This window comes from Bos mutus, chromosome 1, assembly GCF_027580195.1.
Source record: "Bos mutus isolate GX-2022 chromosome 1, NWIPB_WYAK_1.1, whole genome shotgun sequence".
Taxonomy (NCBI): Eukaryota; Metazoa; Chordata; class Mammalia; order Artiodactyla; family Bovidae; genus Bos; species Bos mutus.
Genome location: NC_091617.1, coordinates 5,975,668 through 5,991,658, shown reverse-complemented (window position 1 = coordinate 5,991,658; position 15,991 = coordinate 5,975,668). Strand labels below are relative to the sequence as shown.

Sequence of the window (15,991 nt, the reverse complement as noted above, 5' to 3'; positions counted from 1 at the left end):
CAGCAGGGAGGGAACCTGAGACGGCACCTAAGACTTACATCCATGCACACATTTGGATTCTTCCCTGTGTGTATATCCAAGATCTATCCACGTTTCCTCATAGTTGTACTTTATCCCTTTTGTTTTCTACCTAGCATTGGGTAATATGTAGCATAATGTACTTATTGATTGGCTTAGTGATGGCCACATAAGTTGCCTCCGACTGTTTTACTAAGATAAACAATGTATTGTGCCCCCCACCCCAACCCGTTCCTCTATCCGAGTCTGACTCCTCAAGGATCAACCTGAGTGCTAGCAACTAGTAAATATTTAATCATCACTTTTGAAACTGGTTTATGCAGGGTCTCGAAAACCAGGTTGTGTGTTTATTGGAGTGGGTCAATTTGCTGAAAGCAGATTTACAGAAAGCCACTTGCAGAATGAAAAAAATGTCAAAATCCAATTTGCCAAAAACAAATGCTCTAAATTACCAATTCCATGCACACTTGAGACCTATTAAAAAGTCTTAAAAGCCTTCTGTGAGGTAAGCCAAGGAGCAGGGGCAGAGCGTGAGCATACAGAAATAGAGATGAACTGCAAACTCTGTTTAAGAAAAATCCCCCCTGTCTTTGTACCAAATGGCTGGGGTACATGCAAAACTAATGCTCTGAAAAAAATCTAACTAGCAAACTCACTTTCAGCTGCTAGTAACAGGCACAGAAATACAAATAAAACTGGTTTTATTTCCTAATAAACTGTCTAGAGATAGGCAGGTGCTAGTGTTGGATCAGTGGTTCAACTGCTTGAGGATTGGCGTCTCTGTGGCTCTCTTCACCCCTCCTTCCTTCATGGCTGAAAGGACTATTGCAGCTCCAGTGATCATTTTGGTGCTTGTGACAGAAGAGAGGGAAGAGGTGCCCTAGTTGTATCTATCACTTTAATCAGGGAAGCAAAAGTTTTCCCAGAGGTTCCATGGTCAAAGCTGTGTCCCCCAGCCACCCTCACTGCAAGAGAGTCTGAGACAGTGAGCATTTATAGCTTTTCCAGGGTCTTTAGTGGAAACAGATACAGGGGAAAGGGGTTGGGAATGGTGGCAAGTGGGACCACCAATGTTATAATTAAATATAATTAACTTCTCTTTCAAAATAGGTAGCTTTTAAGTCAAGAAATGTCTATCAACAAGTTTAAGATTATAACTTAAAACTCAGTTCTAATCATGACATATTTTTTTAACAGATGCGTTTCTGCTACATTGCTTTTCCTTTTTTTCCTCCCTAACATTCTAGAGTGGGACTAAAGTCAAATTAATCTTTCAAGCAAAAGAGAGGGAAAATCAAAAGACAACAGTGGCAAAACGCTTTCAGCCACTCTCCTGCTTACTGTCCTTCCACACCAAACAACATCTGGAAAACATTCCCACATTCGCTGGCATTCAAAAACTGATACAGCTGACCAAAGTCCATGTGGTTTCCTCTGGCTCCATTGACACTGAATACTTTTTCTTCAAAAACTGAAAATTTTCTTTGTCTCTCCATGTCCTCACTTGTACCATCAAAAGGAATGTCTTCTCGATGGCGAATTAAAATTCTCTTCCAGTTTAATTTTCTGAGCCTGAAAAGAAATTTTCAGAGTAGAAATTTTGAAGATGTGTAAAGCCCTGAAAGTAGAAGTTATAAAATACATTTATCAATGCCTTTTCCTAGAAGTAAAGAAATGTCCTTTCATCTCACATGGATTTTATTTTAATCTAATGTGATTCCAGTAATGTGTGATCAGTCATGTCTGTTTTGCAATGCTATGGACTGTAAGCCCGCCAGGCTCCTCTGTCCAAGGGCTTTTCCAGGCAAGAATACTGGAGTGGGTTGCCATTTCCTCCATATCCCATCCCCAAACTCATTTACTGCTATTATCACTGCCTAGTATCAGCATTTTACAAATGTATGAATTCCTGAATCTCAACCTCTTGAAGGGGCTTGTCATTTAGGGTATCAGTAGAGAAATAAGGTTCCCTGGTGGCTCAGACAGTAAAGATTTTGCTGCAATGCAGGAGACCCGGATTCAGTTCCTGGGTCAGGAAGATGCCCTGGAGAAGGGAATGGCAACCCACTCCAGTATTCTTGCCTGGAGAATTCCATGGACGCAGAAGCCTGGCAGGCTACAGCCCATGGGGTTGCTAAGAGTCGGACATGACTGAGCGACCAATACTTTTCATTTCTCACTTTCAGAGAAATAAGATTAGAAATCTTGTTCCACAGGGTACACACAAGTTACAGCATCGCTAAGATGAGAGAAGAATCAGATCCATAGAAATGGAGGGGACAGTAGACAGTGTTGTGGGCAGGGGCGGGATTTAATGTCTATCTACAGAACATCTTCTCTGTGCCATGTGTCAGGTGAGGGGAGTACGCTGACCAAATGTGAGTGCTGTTTTAGACTAAACCTGTTATGACTTCAGGGACACACAGATTTCCACATCTCTAGTATCATGTGATACATGACACAGTGACAGATTTTTTTCCTGGGCTCCAAAATCACTGCAGATGGTGACTGCGGCCATGAAATTAAGAGACACTTACTCTTTGGAAGGAAAGCTATGACCAACCTAGATAGCATATTAAAAAGCAGAGATGTTACTTTGCCAACAAAGGTCTATCTAGTCAAAGCTATGGTTTTTCTAGTAGTCATGTATGGATGTGAGAGTTGGACTATAAAGAAAGCTGAGTGCTGAAAAATTGATGCTTTTGAACTGCAGTGTTGGAGAAGACTCTTGAGAGTTCCTTGGACTGCAAGGAGATCCAACCAGTCCATTCTAAAGGAGATCAGTCCTGGGTGTTCATTGGAAGGATGGATGCTGAAGCTGAAGCTCCAATACTTTGGCCAACAGATGCAAAGAACTGACTCACTGAAAAAGACCCTGATGCTGGGAAAGATTGAAGGAAGGAGGAGAAGGGGACGACAGAGGATGAGAGGGCTGGATGGCATCACCAACTCTATAAACGTGAGTTTGAGTAGACTCCAGGAGTTGGTGATGGACAGAGAAGCCTGGCGTGCTGCAGTACATGGGTCACAAAGAGTCAGACATGACTGAGCGACTGAACTAAACTGAACTGAGTATCATGTTGCATACTGTAATAACTGACAAGGCGTACAGAAGTTGTGAAAACCTTGGACTTCTCTGGTGATACAGTGGAGAAGAATCCACCTGCCAGTGCAGGAGACATGGGTTTGATTGCTGGTCCAGTGAGATTCCACGTACTGTGAAGCCACTAAGCCCATGAGGCACAACTCCAGAAGCCTGCATGCTTTAGGGCCTGCAAACCACAACTCCTGAAGCCCCTGCCTGGCGCCCTAGAGCCAGCAAGTCACAACTCCTGAGCCTGTGTGTCTAAAGCCTGGGCTCTGCTACAAGACAGCAGACTGCAACTCAAGAGGAGTGCCCACTCGCTGTAAAGGAGAGAAAGCCCACACATAGCAACGAAGACCCAGCGCAACAACAACAAAAAAGGCTGTGATAGCCAACCTTGACCAGAATTCTTCACAGGCACTCTGTGGGCCTTCCACACAAACAACACCAGGTTTCCCAGGCATGCTAAACCCAGACAGGGAAAGCTCCTTTGCCCACTCGAGAATACTCTTTCTTTTGTATTTGTTGTAGATGTGATGGCTGTAGATCCAGAGCCTTGTGAGAACGTGGTCGCCTGGCTGGACTATACTTCCTGGAGCAGGGGATGGGGTGACGTCTTTGCTGATGTAGCCAGAAGCATGTTCTCGAACCCACTCTGTGGCATTCAGGATACAGACATCTCCGAGACAGTTCTTTTGTAGGTATGCGGTCAGATCCGTATTCAGCCGAGCCTGCTCGGATCTACTTAATAATTCTGACCTGATGGAAAAGATATGGGATTAAACATTTAATCAATTTTCTCAGAACAAACTTGAGAAGTGCTTTTGTTCTCAGATTAGTTTTTCCTCTAAAGTTGGCCAGGGTCTGTAACGTACCTGACAGTAATTTCAGGCAGAACTGCAGGGTATTTAAAAGGAAGAATACAGGCCAGAGAAAACATCACCTGATTAAAAAAACAGAGAGAGAGAAAAAGTGCCCTAAGTGCTGTTTTAAGTTGAGACATATTTCAGTGCTTCCAAAAGTAACACTGAATTACCATTGCTTCCTCAGATACGTCCAGGTTCATACTGATTGTAAAGTAAACTTTTGAAGATCGTCCTTCCATGGTCCTCTTTTCAATGCATTCTTTCAGTTCTGCTAAAGCCAGCTGGTCATTCACGATGAGCTCGTTCTCACCAGGGAACATACTGGCCAGCAGGTCTAACTCAGAGAGTTGGGCCTCTGCCTGTTCAATCTCAGTCATTTCGGGGTACCTGTAAGTTTCTAAAAACGTAAGGATAAAAGAGACATTTATAAATACAGTCTTGGGAGAACTCAACATCGGTACATACTGAATATGGGTACTTACTGAAAATCTGATTTCTTAATAAAATATGACATTTAATCAGAATACCTTCTGTGTTATTTTCAGATGTAATATACTAAGGATCAAAAGGGGTTTCCCTGGTAGCTCAGTGGGTGAAGAATCTGCCTGCAATGTGGGAGACCCAGGTTTGATCCTTGGGTCAGGAAGATCCCCTGGAGAAAGGAATAGCAATCTACTCCAGTATTCTTGCCTGGGAAATCCCATGGATAGAGGAGCCTGGTGGGCTACAGTCCATGAGGTGGCAAAAAGTTGGATGTGACTGAGTGACTGAACCACCTCCAAGGATCCAAACTATAGGACAACCCAATGACAGTGATAAAACTCCAAAGAAACCCAGGCACCAAATTTCTCTGTATGTAGATAGTTGATGTGGCATCTTGAGATACCACAACGAGCAATTACATGGAAGTAAACACGGAACAACAGACTGGTTCCAAATAGGAAAAGGAGTATATCAAGGCTGTATATTGTCACCCTGCTTATTTAACTTCTATGCAGAGTACATCATGAGAAACGCTGGGCTGGAAGAAGCACAAGCTGGAATCAAGATTGCCGGGAGAAATATCAATAACCTCAGATATGCAGATGATACCACCCTTATGGCAGAAAGCGAAGAGGAACTAAAAAGCCTCTTGATGAAAGTGAAAGTGGAGAGTGAAAAAGTTGGCTTAAAGCTCAACATTCAGAAAACGAAGATCATGGTATCCGGTCCCATCACTTCATGGCAAATAGACAGGGAAACAGTGGAAACCAGTGTCAGACTTTATTTTTGGGGGCTCCAAAATCACTACAGATGGTGACTGCAGCCATGAAATTAAAAGACACTTACTCCTTGGAAGGAAAGTTATGACCAACCTAGATAGCATATTGAAAAGCAGAGACATTACTTTGGTCTACTCTGTCTAGTCAAGGCTATGGTTTTTCCAGTGGTCATGTATGGATGTGAGAGTTGGACTGTGAAGAAGGCTGAGCGCTGAAGAATTGATGCTTTTGAACTGTGGTGTTGGAGAGGACTCTTGCGAGTCCCTTGGACTGCAAGGAGATCCAACCAGTCCATTCTGAAGGAGATCAGCCCTGGGATTTCTTTGGAAGGAATGATGCTAAAGCTGAAACTCCAGTACTTTGGCCACCTCATGCGAGGAGTTGACTCATTGGAAAAGACTCTGATGCTGGGAGGGATTGGGGGCAAGAGGAGAAGGGGACGACAGAGGATGAGATGGCTGGATGGCATCATTGACTCGATGGACGTGAATCTGAGTGAACTCCGGGAGTTGGTGATGGACAGGGAGGCCTGGCGTGCTGCGATTCATGGGGTCACAAAGAGTCAGACACGACTGAGTGACTGAACTGAACTGAACTGAACTGAAACTAATTGTGTAGTCAAAAGTCATATCCATGATATAACCAGGAGAGAGGCTCTGATTGGTTACCTTGGAAACTCAGAATTAAAAGAATAAGGAAGAAAGTTAGATGTGTGGTCATTTTTTTCTCTTAATATTCATTAGTTTTTAAAAATAGAAGAATGTGAAAAACAGAAAATAAAGGCTAATTATCCCACAGCTCAAGTAACACATGTCAACAACAGCAAAAAAATTACAAGATTATAAAATTCAAATGATGGAGAAAGGTTAAAAAGTGAAGACACAGTTTGCTGCTGGTGACTGCTTCCCCTAGCTAAGTCCCCTATCCAAGGCAGAGATTTTGGCGTTTCAGAACACTTTAGGCATTACACATATACATATATGGAACACACATGGTGGTATAATGTGTAAATAAAGGTAGACAATGAAATATATAATTAAAATGTATCTACAAGGGGTGATATTTACTAATCTTTTGTCCTTACTTCCTAACTCTCTCCCCACCAAACATATTTTGGAGATCTATTCACTGTCAGCACATAGATTGATCTATCTCATTCTTTCTGGTGGTTGACTATCATAGTGAATCAGATAGATATGTCATAATTTATTGCATTCCTTATCTACTGATGGCCACTGGGTTTTTTCCCACAGTTTTGCTATTACGAACACTTCTGTAATGGAATTTTATGTATACACACACCCACACAAACACACACAGTTTGGTGAGCTGTGAATAATATATACACAAGAATAAGTTTGCAGAGGTGGCTGATTGGTACAGCATTTTAAAAGTTTTAGGCATTTAAAAGTTTTAGACAATATTTAGAATATTGTCAAGTTGCCTTCCAGAAAGTTGCTACATGGAAGTTTAAAATTTTCACACAGTCCCCTGCTTTAAAAAAAATTCTTGGCATAAAGTCTTTATATGGTGTTCTATATCTGTGTGAGCCATTCATTAGTTTTTATTTTTAAGGAGGCAGACTCACCAGCCTTTCCTGTTATAGCTTCTGGACTTTGAATCTTTGTTGGAAAAGATTCTTCCCCCCTCCAAGGTTATAAAGATTACAAGATGCTAACCAAAATAGGATTTTAAAACATTTTTTAGAATTTAATAACTTGATTTTCATTTGCAAGAAAGTGCTGCTGCTGCACTTAAGTCACTTCAGTCGTGTCCGACTCTATGTGACCCCATAGACGGCAGCCCACCAGGCTCCCCCGTCCCTGGGATTCTCCAGGCAAGAACACTGGAGTGGCTTGCCATTTTCTTCTCCGCAAGAAAGTGCAGGGCCATCTAATAAAACATGGAGGCTAAGCACATGTATTTGTTTCTCTTTCTCTCTTTTCCCTCCATTAAAATTAGAGTAAAGGAATAGATTCTTAAATATAAAGGGACAGGAAATGACAGATAAAAGCTGTCAACAAAATACAGGAAGATGGAAAAGGGGTGAATGAATCACAGCTAACTTAGATTTCAGCTTTCTTCCCTTTATTAACTGCTTGGTTGGGTGGGGAAGGGAACTGCAGAACTTCAGAAGGGCTCAGAACTGTCAACACCAGCTACTTTGGAAAGCTGCTCTGTGTATGCCATAGAAAACATGAATTTGTTGAAACTCTAGAGTCTAGACTTTAGACCCTCTTTCAGGGTTTATTAATATTGGCACTACATATCTGATGGCTGAATCACAGATTATAAGACTGTTGTTCTAAATGTATGTAGAAGAAAAATTTAAGATTATTATATCATTGAATTAAAAGTGACAAGATTTCTGTATTTTACTGACACTGGTAAAATATGACACCAGCAGACTATAGTGGGTTGCTGCTTCTTCCGTGTCAAGTCTGGGATATTTGAGGCAAAAAAAAAATATCCAAAGGAGTGATCATCATGTCCTTTCTTGGGTCCTGAGGTCCTTCGCTGATCTGCCACCCTCTCTCCACCTTTCAAAATATTTTTGTGTTTTTATATATATATATATAACGATTCTTTTGGGGAAGACTAGGAAAAATATCCTTAAAAGTGGAAGTCCCTCTAACACAATATTTTTAATTTATCAAGTTGGCATTAAAAAAAAAAAGAAAAAGGAGGAAATGTTGTTATAAGGAATGCTGATCTAAAAATGCCAGTCTTATGAAGCTGACCTAAAGAAAAACCAACACATAAAAATGTGTTTCTAAGGATGGTCACTGTTAATAATAAGAAAAAATTTCAGAAGTGGCTTAATTATTCAGCAACAGTACAGTAGTTAAGTAAATACATAGGCATACCTTGGAGATACTGCAGGTTTAATTCTAGAACACGATAATAAAGTGAGTATCACAATAAAGTAAATGACACAAATATTTTGATTTCTCAGTGCATATAAAAGTCATGTTTATACTACACTGTATTCTGTTACGTATGCAATAGAATTATGTCTAAAAAAAAAACAATGTACGTACCTTAATGATAATCTTTTTGTAATAATGACATCAAAGATCACTGGTCACAGATCACTATAACCAATATAGTAATAATGAAGTTTTAAATATTGTGAGAATTACCAAAATGTGAGAGCGAGACATAAAGGGAGCAGATGCTGTGGGAAAAATACCACCAGGAGACGTGCTCAAGAGTTGCAACAAACCTTCAATTTGTAAAGAACAAAAAAACACACTATCTGTAAAGTGCAATAAAATGAGATATGCCTGTACACCCTGTACATCCAAACAGTAGAATATTATGAAATAACTTAAAAAAATGGATATTGACATTGATGTTCATGATGTATGGTTACTTAAAATAGTATATTGTAAAAATAAAAAAATAAATGAAAATAGATTGTAGAACAATATAAATAATCTTAATCAATAAATAATATTACTGTTCCTTCTTATACCATCACACATACATGAAAAAAAAATCACAAAGAGAATTCACAAAACAATTAACAGTTGGCTAATGTGGGTTGACAGAAGAAGAGAAGGATTTTCACCTTTTAATTTGTATGCTTCTATACTGCTTGAAGTTCATGATTAGCATGTAGTACCTCTAAATTCACTAGAAAGGAATAAGAGTTATGCTTCTGAATGGCAACCTGAAACCCACTGATGCAGAGGAAACACGGCTTACCTTCTCAACAAGAATTTACTCTGGGGAATCAAACACCATTATTTCAGTTGGTGGTATCTTCATGGACTTCCTTTTCATCTTTGGTAAAGGTTGATTGGGCAGCTATTATCTGTAGAGCTTCATCCTTCCTTCCTTCCTGGAACTATTTAGTTTGAAGATCAGGACTTATATCTAATAAAATATAGAACAGTGAAGGTAAAAAGGCCAAGTGTTCAGTGACCAGTATTATCACAAGGATTAAAATGAGGACATGATCAATAAAATGGGTCATCAAAAAAAGATTTGAGGAAAGTGGCACGATTTGAGTTGAGTCTTAAAGGAAGGGTAAGACTTAGACATGGAGAAGGCAATGGCACCCCACTCCAGTACTCTTGCCTGGAAAATCCCATGGGTGGAGGAGCCTGGTAGGCTGCAGTCCATGAGGTTGCTAAGAGTCGGACACGAGTGAGCGACTTCACTTTCACTTTTCACTTTCATGCATTGGAGAAAGAAATGGCAACCCACTCCAGTGTTCTTGCCTGGAGAATCCCAGGGACGGGGGAGCCTAGTGGGCTGCCGTCCATGGGGTCGCACAGAGTTGGACATGACTGAAGTGACTTAGCAGTAGCAGCAGCAAGACTTAGACAAGGGAGGAGGAGGCATAATGTGGTAAGGGAAGAAAGGTGTGCAGGGCAAGAAAGCACAAGAAAAACAGCAAGAACCTGAACCTGTCCCTTCTTCCCAAGTCCAACTGCACAGGTATAATTCAGGGAGTCATCATTTGGAATATTTTCCCTTATGCTACTTACTGTTTGTCCTCTAAACCCATCCTTGGTCCTTCTTTACCCTTCCCTGGACTCTGGACAGCTAATCTCCACAGCCTATAGCACCCAAGTCTTCTGCATTTCTTGTGGTTGGCCAATGCTCTGGGTGGAAGTGGGAGGATGAGAGGAGAAAGAGGCCAGGGTATTTCTTCATTATTCTTTCCCTGCTTTGGTGGGATTCTGACAATGACCTATGACCAAACTCCTGCAAGCAGCCCTTCACTTCTTTAGCTTCAGTAGAGCTTTCAGCCTAGAGAAAGTCAGAGTTCCTTTAAATCTGGCCATACCTTGGGACCTCCCCTGGTGGTCTAGTGGTTAAGACTCTGTGTTTCCACTGCAGGGGGTGTACGTTTGATCCCTGGTCAGGGAACTAAGATCCCCTAGTACCGTGCTGCTGCTGCTGCTAAGTCGATTCTGTTGTGTCCAACTCTGTGCAACCCCATGGACGGCAGCCCACCCAGCTCTGCTGTCCCTGGGATTCTCCAGGCAAGAACACTGTAGTGGGTTGCCATTTCCTTCTCGAATGCATGAAAGTGAAAAGTGAAAGTGAAGTCGTTCAGTCGTGTCTGACTCTTCGTGACCCCATGGACTGCAGCCCACCAGGCTCCTCTGTCCATGGGATTTTCCAGGCAAGAGTACTGGAGTGGGGTGCCATTGCTTTCTCTGCTCGTACCATGCGGTAAGGCCAAAAGATATATATGTAGGTGTGTGTGTGTGTGTGTGTGTGTGTGTGTCTGTGTGCACTTAGTCGCTCAGTCATGTCTGACTCTTTGTGACCCCATGGACTGTGGCCCACCAGGCTCCTTTGTCCATGGAATTTTCCATGCAAGAATAGTGGAGTGGGTTGCCATTCCCTTCTCCAGGGAATACACACACACATATATCTTCAGAATATATATATATATCTTCAGAAATATTTAAAATCCCTGGATTATTAGAATTCCTTATCTTTTCTAGTCCTGTTGGAGTTGGGGAACTAGGAAACAACTCGTTAGATGGTTATTAGAGGAGGTAAATTTACTTTTGATTTATCACAGTGGTTAAGTATACTCTGTTGCCAGACTGCCAAGATGCAACTCCTGGCTCTGCCACTTACCAACTGTGTGACCTGAGGCAGGTGGCTTAATTTTCTGTGCCTTACTCTTCCCATCTCCAGAATGGGAATGACAGGGCTGCTGTAAGTTATTAAGTGAGGATGTGTGGGAAGTACTTAAAATGATGCCTGGCAACAGAGTAAGTGCCATAAAGAGCTTGCTATTGTTATATTCAATCAACAAATATTTCTTGAGCACCTATTGTATGTCAAGCACTAAGACTTCGATGATGGACTAAAGTAACAACAACAAAAAAATCTCTGCTGTCAGAGATTTAACCTAGTGGGAGCAGACTATGATAACAGAACACACACACACATTGCCATGCTCTCTTCCTGGGGATCTTCCTGACCCAGGGATGGAAAACATGTCTCCTGCAGCTCCTGCACTGCAGGTTGATCCTTTACCACTGAGGCACTGGGGAATCACCACATACATCACTCCCCCGCACCCCACATATATGTCCAGTGAATAACTGTTATGAAGAAGATAAATAAGAGAAGGTGCAAGTTGCTGGGAGTGGTTCAATTATACACAGGCTGGCCAGGGACAGCCTTTTTGCTAAGGTGACTGTGGGGGAACGAGACCTGAAGGCACTGAAGGAGAAAGCCATGTGTTGAAATGAGCAAAAAGTCTTCCAGGCAAAAGGAACAGCATGTCCATAGTCCAGGAAGCAGGATGATGCTACGTGAGGTGGCTGGAGCAGCGAGCCAGGGGCAGGGTTTTAGGACAAAACGTTAGAGAGGAAATCAGGGGCAGTCATGTTGGAACTCAGGGAATGGCTAGGGTTTAGGATTTTTTAAAAATATATATCTATTATTTATTCGGCTGTGCCAGGTCTTAATTGCAGCACTGGGGATCTTGCAGCATTTGATCACCAAGGAAGTCCCAGGATTTGGGGTTTTATCCTGACTGATATGGAAGGCCATTGAAGGGGTCTGACTTATTAAAGGCCCACACTCACTGCTGGGAAGAAGGATGGAAGCAGAGTTAGCAGGTAGGCACTACAATGATAGGAGAGATGATGGTGGCTTGGATTAGGGTATGGTGGAAGTGGTGAGCAACTGTTCGTGTTGTAGACATGTATTAAGAGTAGACCCAACAGGATCATTGATGAATTATATGTGATATGTAAGAATAACTCCGAGGCTTAGAGAAAACTGGAAGAATGGACCTACCATTTACTTGGATGGGGAAGATGGTGTAAATCTGAGGCTTGGTCTTAGACAGACTAGGTAATGAAATGTCTATCAAGTCACCTAGTAAGTACAGACGTCCAGCAGGCAGCTAGATGAACAACTACGGTGTTTATAAGAGATCTGGCTGAAGATGTAATTTAGGGACTACTGAGCATTTCTCTAAAAGCACGTTTGTTTTGTCAGTGAGGGAGTGAGTTAATTCGGGAACAGGCCTCATTGAGTTTAGAGGTCTGGGTCTCAGCGACGCATGGGTGGACAGCTACCGGAGTGATGTCACAAATAAGTGATTTGTCCAGTTATTTTCGTAGACGAGGTTTCAGTCCCAGAAACACCTTGAACAGGATTTTCTGACTCAAGGTTTTAGTGAATATCACTGTAAGAACGTAGAATGACACGAGCTTCCTTTTTCCCTTGCAGTTTTTTTTTTTCTTTTTATTTTGACTATTAACTTACTTAGAAAGTTTCCCCTGGCCCCCACCCTAACGACAGACCATGTTCAGGATGTGTGTGGTGTGTTTGTGTTTGGCGTGGGGGGGGGGGAGGAGCGGGGAGGGGGGCGGGGTGGGAATGGGGGTTACTCGGGGTTGGGGGCGGTGGGGCTCGGTGGAGAGGAGACGAGGGTGGGCGGGGCCAGGAAACGCGGAGCTAGTTCTAACCAATGAGCGGTGAGAAGTTGATTGGAAGTCGGGGCCACCAAGTCGCCGAGTTACCCAGCGACGGACTGGGCCGCCGCAGCCTAGGAACTCCCGGTCCGCAGGTGCCACCGGTGGACAGAAGACTCACCTCGAGCCATGGACCTGTAACCAGTGCTGTAACCCCGAGTTTCCTGGCTGCACAAACGTCTCGATTCTTATTCGGAGACACCGTCAAGGATCCCAGGGCTAGCGAACCGGAATCCGACAAACAGCCTTGGTCCGGCCGCCTGAGGAGAGTGAGACACCTCCCTCCCGGACGGCCGCATGCGCGTTCTCAAGCCCGCGCGTCCCGGAAGTCGGAGCTGAGAAAACCGGGATCCCTGGGCCTGGCTTCGTTTCTGTCGGCCGGATAGTTTTTGTTCTTTATTCGCGTTTCCCAGCTGCTGCCACTGTCAGTGAGAAGCATGGCCGGCAAGTTTCCTGGGTCAGGATATGGTCCATTGAAGTAACGCTCCTCAAATTCGAACTTGCGGCGGAGTCCTTCGGGGATCTTGGTATAACGCAGATGGGATTCGCAAGGTAGCCTTGGAGTCCCACGTTTTGCATTCCTAAGATCTTCCCAGGTAGTAGCGGTCCTGCTGGCCCCTGAACGACGCTGAGTAGCTAGGCAGTAGGGACAGGTGAGCGTGGATGGTGGCCGTAGCGACTCTAGAAAGGACCCTGTGCCAACACAAAAATTTATCTCCGCGAATCAAGGACAGTAAGCTGACTCCCCAACACGAGAGTAATTAAAAGATGTTTTTCTTAACCAACTAAATATACGCAATGTACCTTTTCCTCTATGTTACACATTCATTGTAGAAATCTCATAAATAAGATTTATCGCCTGATATTGGGTCTTCCCTGGTGGCTCAAACGGCAAAGAATTTGCCTGCAATACTGGAGACCTGAGTTTGATCCCTGGGATGGGAAGATCCCCTGGAGGAGGGCTTGGCAACTAGCTCCAGTATTCTTGCCTGGAGAGACCACACAGACAGAGATGGTTGGCGGGCTACAGTCCATAAGGTCGCAGAGTCGGACACGACAGCGACTAAGCCCAGTACAGCACAAGCTGGTATTGATATTAGGTACTATCATTGCTAAATTTTTTTTTTTTTTCTTGTTACAAAAATGTGTTTAAAGGTCTTCATAGCTGCATCTTCTACATGGTGTTTTGTGAGCATTTTTCAGTGTCAATAAATAATCTTTCTCCAACTTTTATGGAACATTTCAAGCATTACAGCAAAGTTAAGAGAATTTCACAGTGAAGCAATTCACAAAGAAAGGAGAAGGAGGAAGTTGATTTTGCTCCCCAAAGGATTTTTGGAATGTCTGAAGACGTTTTGAGTTGTAACAACTGGAAGCGTGTGTGCTTTGGCCACCTAATGGGTAGAATCCAGGGATACTGCTCAACTTACCAGGGTGCACCAGGGTATACCCCCTACAAAAAATTTGCTGGTCTAAAATGCTGGTAGTGCTAAGGTTAAGAAACTGACCTCAACAATGCCTAACTAGCTTTGTCATAGATCTAATTCATCCATCCCTTCTCTTTTAATGCATTTCAAAGTAAACTGCAGACATTAGTCTACTTCTAAGTACTTAAGCATGCATAACATTAGGATTTCAACTATGTAGGTTTTTTTAAGTAAAAAGGAAATGTATATCTTAAATGTATATTTGCTGAGTTTTGAAAAATTCACACACCTTGGTAACTCAAATCCTATTAAGATGTAGAACATTACAGCACCCCAGAAAATTCTTTCAGGTTCCTTCCCAGTCAGTCCGCAAGGAACCCAACAGGCAACTGTTAGTCTCCCCCGCCCCCCCACACCATAATTAGTTTTGCCTGTTCTAGAACTTAATACGGAGAAGACAATGGCACCCCACTTCAGTACTCTTGCCTGGAAAAAGCCTCGTGCGCTGCAGTCCAACGGGGTCGCTTGGAGTTGGACACGACTAAAGTGACTTAGCAGCAGCCGCAGAACTTAATAGAGATGGAATTATCCAGTAGGTACTTTTGTGTAAGGCTTCGTTGTATGTATCCATGTTCTTGTGTGAATCAGTAATTTCTCTTTATTCCTTGGTTGTATCCACTCAGTGGCTATACCTCAGTTCTTCCATTCCTCTTTTGATGGAGACATGGGCCGTTTGCAGTTTTTTGGCTATTATGAGTAAGGCTGCTGTGAATAGTCAAATACCAGCATTTCTCATGACTGAATTTCTTCAGTAAGTATTAAGCATTATGTTCCAAACACTTCTAGGTTCTAAAGATATAGCCACGAGATATAGAACAAGACAAAGGTGCCCCCATTTCAAAGAGCTTAGGTCTGCTTGTTTCTGGGTATTTATGGGGGCAGAGGAGAAGGAAATGGCACCCTACTCCAGTATTCTTGCCTGGAAATTCCACAGACAGAGGAGGCTGGCGGGCTACAGTCCATGGGGTCGCAAAGAGTCAGTCAAGACTGAGTAACACACACACATAAGGTCAGGGAGGTGGGGTAGGGGGTAAATACATAGGTAACTATGAAAGAAAAATACCAGATGATGATAAATGCTGGGTAGAGAAGTAAAATAAGGTGATGTGAGTGATAGGGTAGCCATGTTACCTATGTTTTTCAGCCAATTTCTTTATGTTAAAGTGACTTTTAAAGTGTGAACAGAATTAAAAGATCAAAAGTGAATGGCATTCTAGGTGTGGTACAATGGCCCTAAGGCCATTTTAGAAAAGGGGGAAAAAAAACAAGGCCTTTGTGCTAAATGATGAAAACTTAAAAAATTATGTAAGCAGTATAGAGCAGGAGAGCCATTTACCCCCCAAATTTAACCATCATTACTCTGGCCAATTCGACAGGTTAGGGTGCCACTTTCTTAACCTACTTTTATCAGATTATTAATAACGATGACTATTTATTTGTATCATGTTTTTATTGTGAATTACTTGTTTATATCCTTTGCCTGCTTTTCTATTGGGACCTGCATCTTTTCCCCTAGCGATTATTGTGTCTTCTGCATAGGACTAAACTCCAAGGCGACGAAAGCCTATGTTTATTTCACTTTACAGAGGGCTTGGCACTTAACCTATTTCTAACGCATAAACAGTAAATATTTGTAAATTTTACCTTGTCAGCAAGGTTAGTTCAAGACTATATACTTAACTTTAGAAGTCGGCTGGTCAGAATTCGAGAAAATGAGTAAGATTTAAACGTCCCCCTTCAAATGTGACGTGTTTAAGTAAGGTAATCATCCAGGAGACTACAAATGTCTGACCACGCCCAGGTA

General features: G+C 42.5%; 1 protein-coding gene across 1 annotated transcript; it reads right to left on the bottom strand.

Annotated features, from left to right (window-relative positions):
- Positions 1-1,007: 1,007 nt before the first annotated feature.
- Positions 1,008-12,983, bottom strand: RWDD2B (RWD domain containing 2B). The gene is made up of 6 exons (XM_005907829.3): positions 12,822-12,983; positions 8,943-9,113; positions 4,140-4,366; positions 3,979-4,046; positions 3,500-3,862; positions 1,008-1,590 (listed from the first exon to the last, which is right to left on the bottom strand). The coding sequence occupies exons 3-6, from the start codon at positions 4,344-4,346 to the stop codon at positions 1,356-1,358; spliced, it is 873 nt and encodes a 290-aa protein (XP_005907891.2). The 5' UTR covers positions 4,347-4,366; positions 8,943-9,113; positions 12,822-12,983; the 3' UTR covers positions 1,008-1,355.
- Positions 12,984-15,991: the final 3,008 nt, after the last annotated feature.